Source organism: Elephantulus edwardii, unplaced genomic scaffold (genome assembly GCF_000299155.1).
Source record: "Elephantulus edwardii isolate Elephantulus edwardi_28Jun2011 unplaced genomic scaffold, EleEdw1.0 scaffold00111, whole genome shotgun sequence".
Classification (NCBI taxonomy): Eukaryota; Metazoa; Chordata; class Mammalia; order Macroscelidea; family Macroscelididae; genus Elephantulus; species Elephantulus edwardii.
In genome coordinates, this window is record NW_006399861.1 from 11,304,413 (window position 1) to 11,313,878 (window position 9,466).

Consider the following 9,466-nt stretch of genomic DNA (forward strand, 5'->3'; position numbering starts at 1 on the left):
AGCCTGGACTTCCGGCAGTTCTCTGCTGATGTGCTGTTCTAATCGTTTTTGGATGATCTTCAGCAGAATCTTGCTTGCATGTGAAATCAATGACAAGTTCTGTAGTTTCCATATGCAATCCAATATGCTACCAGGTTTCCTACTTATCTTTTTGTTGTTGGTTTGTGCCGTTGAGTCAACTATACCTCATACCAACCCTATGAATCTTGTCCTGTCATGAGCCAACCTTACCATTTCTGACATGCCTCCCCATTTCCACAGTCACTCCATCTCATTCAGGGTCTTCCTGTCCTATGCTGACGCTCTACCTTTACAAACATGATGCCCTTCTATAAGGACTAGCTGCTGTTGGCAACATATCCAAAATATGTGAGATGGGGTTTCAGAATCCTTACTTCCAAGGAGCAATTTGGTTTCACCCTCTCCAGAACAGACCTGCTTGTTTTCATGGCAGTTCACGATATAGTCAGTACTCCTCCAGAACCACACTCACAGGCATCAGTTCTTTTTTTTTGTCATCGTTAGTCATTGTCCTGCTCTCCGATGCACAACAAACAATTGAGAAGACTTGCCTGGATCAGGTACACCTTAATCTCTAGACTGACGTTGTTACCCTTCAGTACTCTGGAGAGCTCCCTGACAACAGATTTTCCTAATGCAACTTGCCTTTTAATTTCCTGACTACTGGTGCCGAAAGTATTGATTGTGGATCTGAGCAAGATAACACTGTTAACAACTTCAATCTTTTCTCCATCTATCATGATACTGGCTATTGGCTGGTGGTGAGGATTTTTGTTTCCATGAAGATGAGATTCAGTCTATTCTGAAGGCTTCTCAGTCTTTGACCTTCTACAGCAAATCCTTCAAGTCTTCCTCAGTTTAGGCAGGCAAGGCTGTGCTATCTGCATAACACAGGTTGGTGATGAGTCTTCCTTCAATTCTTATGCAACATTCTTCAAAAGTCAAGCCTCCTGAGTAATCTGTTTAGCCTATTGATTGAAAAATGCTGGATGAAGAAAGGATACATCCTGGCCAGACACCTTTCTTGTTTTGAACCATTTAGGGTTCCCTTCCTCTGTTCATACAGCAGCTTCTTGGTCTAAATAGAGGTTTCACATGAACACAGTCAAGTGTTCTGGGATTACGTTCTTCTCAATATTAGCTGCAACTTGTGATCCACACAGTCAAATGCCTTTTGCGTAGTCAATAAAACAAAAATAGACATCCTTTTCTATTCTCTGCTTTCAGTCAGGGTTCATCTGACATCAGCAATAATACGCCCAGTGCCATGCCTAAGTACTGCTGGTATTTCTGGCAATTCTCCAGCTGTTTTTTGATAATCTTCAGCAAGACTTTGCTTGCATGTGATATTAGTGATGTTGTCTGATAATCTCCACATTCTGTTGGATCACATTTTTGGGGGGGATGGGAATAAATAAGAATCTCTTCCTGTCAGTAGACCAGGTAGCTGTCCTCTAGGTTTCTTAGCACAACCGTGATCGCAGGCCCTAGATGTGCATTGGACAGACAGACTGGAAGGCTGATGAGTGGCAGCACACAGATGCATACTGGGGAGCTCTGCTGGGAGGCCCAGAGTGCCATGTTTTCTGGGAAGAACTCAGATAACTGACAGGAGTGACTGGAAAATTATTAGGGATTAGTTAGAGGCCTCTCCTTTTAACCCCTCATGGAAAAAGGAGGAGACCAATTAAGTTTTTTTACTGGACAAATGTCTGCATGAGCTCCTAGTAGCTCAAATATGCTTGTCTATCATCTGCTCTTCTGGGTATGCTAGTCTGTCAGATGCTGTAGTAAAGCAGAGCTCCCAAATTAAGACAGGCTAAGAAGGATTAGGTATCCACTTTTGAAATAAAAGGCCTTCAAAAACCTTATGAACAATAGAATACATTTAGAATATTATATTTTAGCACTAGAGGCTGAGCTGTCACATTGGGAAACACAAAAATGAGGAGTTGCAAATAGCCATTAATAATTAGAACATGGAATATACAAAGTATGAATGTAGGAAAATAGAATATTGTTAAGAATTAAATAGAAGACAAATAATTGACATGGCATGGGTGAACTGAAGTAAATTGGCATGGACCACTTTAAATCAGACAATCATATGTTCTAATAGCCAGGAATGAATCTATTTCGGGAGGTAAAAATGATGGTCTTTGACACGAGATCCCTAACAAGACTGAATGCTCAGTTGGGAGGGTCGGGTTGGCACAGATGACCTGGTGCAAGGTCTAGTCTGTAAATTGCTGTGTGTGTGGTGTCATGACACAGCTGTATACTTCACCAAACTGTTGTTTTTTCATGATGTTGAAAAACCCACACATGGTCCTCTTGCGTTAGCTATAACATACTCTGGTAGCCCATAAAAATAATTTTATGTGGCAGTGAATGCCAGCCACACTCTTTGCAAAGTGAAATTTATTGCTGGTTATGGTTTTAGCAGGTAAAAGTACTTCACAGGCACGGCAATACCAGCAAAAGGCTTGCATAAAATAAAAGTGCTGAATGAGCTTCATACATTTTTCTTGAGGTGGTTCATCTTTTTCTGGTTGAAGTTGGAACAACAACCTTCCCAAACTGATCAGATGAGGAGGGTGAAATCTGCCATTAGGAGCTGCAAACTCTACTTCTATTTCCTCGTCTGACAGCTCACATGGCCCGGACTTCCTGGTGCTTGTTCATACATACACATTTTATTAAAAACAAAGGTCACTCATTTTGAAAAAAAACAATTACAATGAATTTTTTATACAATGAAATAAAAACCCATTAAATAGAATTTTCACATCATTCTTTAACTTTTATTAACATTAAAGTTATTTTAACTCTAAAAAATAAACTTGCTCTATTTGGTACCACTCTTTGGTATATGGCTACTCATTTTGACCCTGACAATATTCAAAATATGTTTCACTAGAACTCTTCTTTGAAAAATAAACATAAATAATATTAAAATGTAATATAAAAAGTCCACATCAAGATTTCCTAGAAGGATTTATCTCCATCCCCTTAAAATACACAGCTCATAAGTGGGTTGAGAGAGATTGGGGGAAAGAAACTCAGTCCGTATCTGCCTGTAAACTACTCTGAGAGAAATGCACTGCATTTCTCAGCCCACTGAGCAGTGGGAGGGAGGAAATCAGTTGAGCAAGCTGGGCTTGGACAGGGTGAAGATAGGGGGCAGAGAGGCTGCCCTGCTCATGCTGGTGTGTTTTGTCTTGGTCTCCTGGACATACCTTTCCTGTGTAGCTTCCTTTGATATGGAGAGTCCTGGGCACTGGCTGCTTAGCTCTTCTGGCAGGTTGTCATCCTTGGAAAGCATCTTCATGGGCAGTGTGCTTGTGGGCACCTGACTGCACTCCTCACCCACTTTCATCTTGCCTGCAGGAACTGAGATCTGGGAGATGCCATTCTGGGATGGAGCTTTGATGTAACTTCTGCTCTTCTGTTCCCTTGGGATCTGTCCCTGAGCAATGATGTCTTTGGGAATGTTGCCTTTCTTGGGGGACTGCTTAGCCAGCTGACGTCCCAGATGGAGTTGAGTAGGGAACAGAGTCCCTTGGAGGGCTTTGAAAAACAATCTGGAAAAAACACATAGAAGGAATCAGATATTTGTGGGTGGGGCCTTTGTGTCTCCAAGAGTCACAATAGGTACAGACATGAAAGCTCTTTGAGTATACTAAGGACTTGGGAGAGATTTTCTTTGATACCCACCTGGGCAACAGTGCAGCCACGGGTGCTGCAACACAAGTCAAGTAAAACATGGGGTCTCTCATTAAATTTTGCATAGTCCAGTATGGGTTAGATGGAGGATAGCATGTTGCACAGGAAGCATTATAAATCAGGGCCACAGTAAAGAATAAAAAGATACTGAAGCCACAAGCTATCCAGTTGATCCAGGTCTGAGGGGGAAAGAAAGAAAAGGTCTTTTATTTAAACCTGAAAATAACAGAAGCATGACAAGAAAAATGCATATGAATAATAATGACTTGGGTTTGGCATTCTAATGCTAGTTAGGATATCAGTCTCCGGTACTGAGGATGGGTATGGACTAGATGAAGCCTAGGGAATGTATGGTACATAGGAAACCTGGTACATAGTTTGGAAAAAGGAAGTGAGAGTATGATAGATAGAGGGAAAGAAAATAGGGCAAAGGAAAGGAGGTAGGTAATGTCTGGAGTCCTTTGATGACACAATGTGTAATGCCCTCAGCTGCTAACCAGATTGGAGATTTGAGTCAATTTAAGGGAGCTCTGGTGGCCAAGTGGTAAGAGTCTGCACTGCAATCGTGAAGGCACATGGTTCAAAACTCACCAGCTGCTCTGCAGGAAAAGAATGGGCAATTTCTTGTGCGTTAAGTACCTCTGAGACCCCCTAAAGGGTGGGGTGGGTTCTGACTTGATGGCACACAATAACATCAGCAAGATTTATGCTTAAAGAAAGGTTTAATGATTTGCTTTTCTGAAAAAATATCCTTAAAATTCTATGGAGCACTGTTCCTTCCTGACACAGAAGATCACCATGTGTCTGAGTTGACGGCAAGACAGTGGTTTTTATAGTGAGAACAGAATGTGGGTAACTTCCACATGGAACACATACGTTGTTTTCCTGACTGCCTTGCCAGAAGCTCCCTTTTCCCTCCTATTACAGGAAGGTTGCCATTGCAGTCTCTTTTCTCAAAACCTCTTAGATTTTTTTCATGGAGTCTGCATGGGAAAGTAGACCAGCAGCCTCCATGCATTCCTAAAATAAGCCCACACTTAAATTCTTACCCAAGTTTTGGTTTCGATGCTCAGGTGCAGCAGGAAGGTGAACAGTGCAATGGCTGTGATGGGGGTGCCCCAGGAAAACAAGTCTATGTCCGAGTTGTAGTAGGCCTGAAAAACAACGGTGTCCTGCATCTTTATTCCCTGATACAGCAGATAAGATAATTATTCAGGTAAAAACTTACCAGGTAAGGAATGAAAAAACACATGAGGCTCTGAAAGGCAGCGTCAGCCATGTTAATCCAAAATGTGCGTGGCTGATATTCCTGAGATACAAAATAAGAAAAGAAGTTACAGGGAAGTTTGCATCTATTCCCATGACATTGCCCAATAAAGTTATAGTCATTAAGGTACAATGTATACATCTACAGAAAATATGATGCTTCTTTGCTTTTTAAGAGGCAAGAACCCAAAGGCCTATGGAGGAAAAAAGAATTCAACAAATACTTGCAGAACCAGTTAGTGACAGAGTAACTCATTAGAGAATTTGTTAACAAGACTAATTAGAGTAGACCTGCGCTAATAATAAAAAGATTAAACCACCTTCTAGATCTCATGAGGTATCATTTCCCTAGAGTAGGAACATCACTTGAAATTTGGGATATTTTTATTCTTCTCTCAAGTTGAACCTTTACAATTCATGGGGGGAAATGGATAATGAGAAATAAAAAAAGAATTTATGTGTCTGAATTATAGTATTGGTAAGAAATGTAGAATACAATGCTAGAATAATTAACAACTAAGTCTTAGGGGAAAAAATGCTCCTTAGGAGTGAAAATGGAAATTTCAACTTGGTTAGTTTAGACATCTTTTAAAAAGACCAATAACTAGAAAATTACATAGTATTTGGAACTTACTCATAGCTGAACCTTCAGTGGGTTTTCAGATGCTGTAAATGACCTGGGAGAAGATTGCCCATTTTTTTTTCCAAGAAGCCACAAGTGGATTTGAGGTGCATCTTTTGGGTTAGTAGCACAACTCCCTGTGAGAATCTTCATGAAATGGATTGACAACTAGCCAAAACAATGGACTCAATTATGGAAATGACATAGGACTAGGCTGCATTCATTCTGTTGAATGTAAGGTTGCGATGAGTTAGCTAACTCAAGAGCAATGAAAAAGAAATATAACTTTGACACATTTTATACCAACTTGTAAGTAGGCTCTGTTGTTATTTTGTCACAGTGAGTCACCTGTGACCAAAGTGAGCTTATGTACAGTAACTCTGAACCTTGCTCAGTCATGAGCCAGTCTCACTCATCCCAACATACCAATCAATCCTCATTGTCCCAGTGACTGTATCAATCCATTTCATCTGGGGTCTTTCTCTCCTGTGCTGTCCCTCCACCCTTCCAAGCATGATGTCCTTCTTCAAGGACTGGTCTCTCCTGGCCACAAAGTATGTGAGATGGAGTTTCAAAATCCTAACCTCCAAGAAGAAACTTGGTTTCCCTCTCTCCAAGAGAAACCTGTTTTGTTTTCTTGGTATGTTCAAGATTCTTCTGCAGCACCATGATTCAAAGACATCGATTCTTCTGTCATCCTTAGCCATGTTCAACTTTTTGAAGCATAACAATTAATTGTGAAGACCATGGCTTGGATTATGTGCACCTTAGTCTCTAGACAGACATTGTTGCTTTTCAGCAATCTAGAGAGGTCCCCGACAGCAGATTTTCCCAATGCAATTCATTTTTTTATTTCCTGGCTCCTGGTGTTAAGAGTGTTGATTGTGAATCCAAGCAAGCTGTAATTGTTAAAAACTTCAATTTTTTCTCTATTTATCATGGTGCTGCCAGTTGGTCCAGTGGTGAGAATCTTTGTCTTCTTGATGTTGAGCTTCAATCCGTATTGAAGATTACAGTCAGCCTCTGCAGCAAGTGCCTCAGGTCTTCTTCAGTTTCAGCAATGAAGGTTCTGTCATCTGCATAACGAAGGTTGTTGATTAGCCTTCCTCCAGTGCTCATGCCACATTCCTCCTCAAAATCCTTGCTTTCTGAATGATCTGTTCTGCATATAGATGGAAAAGGTTTGGCGACAGGATGCATCCCTGGTGCACTCCTTTCCTGATTTTGAATCATACAGGGTTTCCCTGCTCTGTGTGTAGAATGTTCTGAAAGGGGTCTTCATGTCTTAAATTAGATCATGGATATATCCTAGTGTTAAAATTTTTTTCTAATATTTATAAATATTTGTTATAAAAAAAATAGTGTTAAAATAAAAGTGAATTAAATGTCAGTCATTTAACTGTAAGGTCAATGGATTGAATCTACAAGTTGCCCTGAGGGAGAACTATAGGGCAGTCTTGTTCAATAATTTATATCCTTGAAAACGCCAAAGGGCAGTTTTCCTCAGTGTTATAATGCCACTATGAGTCAGAGTCAACTCCACATTAGTGGGGTTTTTGTTGTTTGTTTTATATCCTATGGACAAACTGATTTTGATATGCATTAATAGAGGTTTCATTGTCTGAAAGACAAATGTATATTCATGAAATTAAGGTGTTCTTAAGAACTATCTAAGCTCCCATACAATTGGCAGTCCTTGACTTGGAGGGAAAGAGAATGGAACATGACAGGTATTTCTTAACTTGGCTGGTACTTCACTTTGCTTACCTAAAGTGCTATAGAGGTGACTTAGCTTGTATGCTCAGTAGGCTGGCCTGGTTAACTAAGTGACCCTTTCCTGTGGAAAGAAAATCCATGGGCTACTTCCTGTGACTGGCCAACCGTTCTCCCATCTCATGCTGTCTACATCTGTGAGAACTCTATGGATGGAGACAGTGATGGGAAGTCAACCCATGAGTAACTGTATTCCCGATTAGAGCTTGCAGAAACAGAAAGGGGCTTCATGCTCTCCATACACACACATCATGGTCACAGGGTTTACTTTAAAGCATGGAAGTCTTACTTTAGTGACAGACTGAGAATGGTTGGTACTTAACATGTTAATCTATTCTATTCTGTGTAAAGATAGAATAGATTAGACATAATAGTACAGTAGATCTCTATGTAAGGAGCTCTGGTGGCTTAGTGGTAAGAAGCTATACTTGCAAGGTCACTAAGGATCCCTATCCCAAAGGCTGTTGGTTTGAATCCACCAGGTGTTCCACAGGAGAAGGATGGGCAGTCTCCTCCTCTGTGACCCACTGGAGGATCAGTTATGAGTTGGTTCCCACTTGATAGCACACATTATTCTGTGAAAACATATATTTACATCTGTTTGTTCACATCTTTGATTTGTTTCTTTACAGATTTGACTTGTTGATAATTTTCATTCAAACTGTGTTGCTTGTGTTAATAGTTTTGGCAAAGTCCCTTATCTGGCAACAACATCCCATGCGACCCTGACTGAGACTCCATGTGGCTCCCTTGGCTTTCTCTGGCTTCTGGGCTGGTTTCCTATTGTGATGATGAGAAGCCTCTGTGATGATGATTTTCTTTTGAGCGCCCTCAATGGACTAGGAGTGCAGCAGGCAGGATTTATCCTGTAAAGTCAGGTCCTAAAATGATCACCATTCACATGGAAATGTACAAGGAGCACCTACCTCTCGATTCTGGCCACTGCGGTAGAGTTGTGGCTGGGCCAGTAGCACTTTAGCTGGCACATCTTTGTCCAGTACCCCAGTTACAAGCTGGGGGAGTGAGGAAAAGAGCAGATTAAAGAAGATGAGATACCACTGGTCGATCATCGTAGAGGCAGAGAAGCCACAAAAAAACTGGAACCAAAATAGAAGGCCCACAAACATCTGGAATAAAGAAAGAAACAGGGGCTTACATTAAAAAAGAGAACTGAAATTAATTTTTTTTTTTAGTTAGCCTCCAGTTCTAATTGAAGAAGCTTAAATGACTTGCATAGAATTGCTATGAGTTGGAGCTGATTCAATGGAACATATCAACATATCAACAATATCATATCAACATATCAACAATAACAAGAGTCCACAGAGTGGAGCAAGAGTGCCATAGAAAGAGGAATATTTTTGTTTGTATTTTACTTATTTTATCTTATGGTCATTTTTTGTTGTTGAACTAGATTTTTAATTTTTTTTAAAAACTTTTTTTAAAAACTGTGATTTTAAACAAAAGTTTATGGAAAAGTTGTGGTTTCATTCATTCATTGGTGCACATTTTCCTTCCTGTCCCTCTCTCCTCCTCTACCAGTTCACTCTGTAATGTACTTGTCCCAGATTGTTAATTATAATGTCTAATCATACTTTTCTTTCAGATAGTCCTTTATCTTATATGTTATAGTGCAGTGTTCATTATCTATCCACTCTTCTGTTTTCTCCCATCCTGCCTCATGTTAATCCTATTTTAAAATGGTCATGTTATGCACTATCTGTCCTTTTGTGACTGAGATATTTCACTCATCATAATGTCTTCTAGGCTAAGATAGAAAAATTGGCACATTCACAATGAATTATTATTATGCAGCATTGATAAACAATGAACTTATGAAACATTATACAAAACAACATGAGCCAGATTATTTAAATGTAATTTTTGATGAGTATATATACACATTAACTCCACAATAAGGGATTTATCTTTAACTGCTCCACAAATTGCAGTCTGTCAGATACTCCTCTAAACCTGAACATTCAGATTAAGACAGACTAGGAAGAAGGATTGGCCACCCACTTCTGAAATAGCAGGCCTCTGAAAACCCTATGCACA

At 40.0% G+C, this 9,466-nt stretch overlaps 1 protein-coding gene across 1 annotated transcript in view; it reads right to left on the minus strand.

Moving 5' to 3' along the window:
* Positions 1 to 3,083: 3,083 nt before the first annotated feature.
* The window catches only part of LOC102848552 (probable phospholipid-transporting ATPase VA-like), a 664,838-nt gene continuing 658,455 nt past the window's right edge, over positions 3,084 to 9,466 (minus strand). The window contains 6 exon segments of the mRNA XM_006892177.1: positions 3,084 to 3,166; positions 3,169 to 3,605; positions 3,739 to 3,926; positions 4,797 to 4,901; positions 4,976 to 5,056; positions 8,335 to 8,535. Coding sequence (XP_006892239.1) covers positions 3,084 to 3,166; positions 3,169 to 3,605; positions 3,739 to 3,926; positions 4,797 to 4,901; positions 4,976 to 5,056; positions 8,335 to 8,535 — 1,095 coding nt within the window.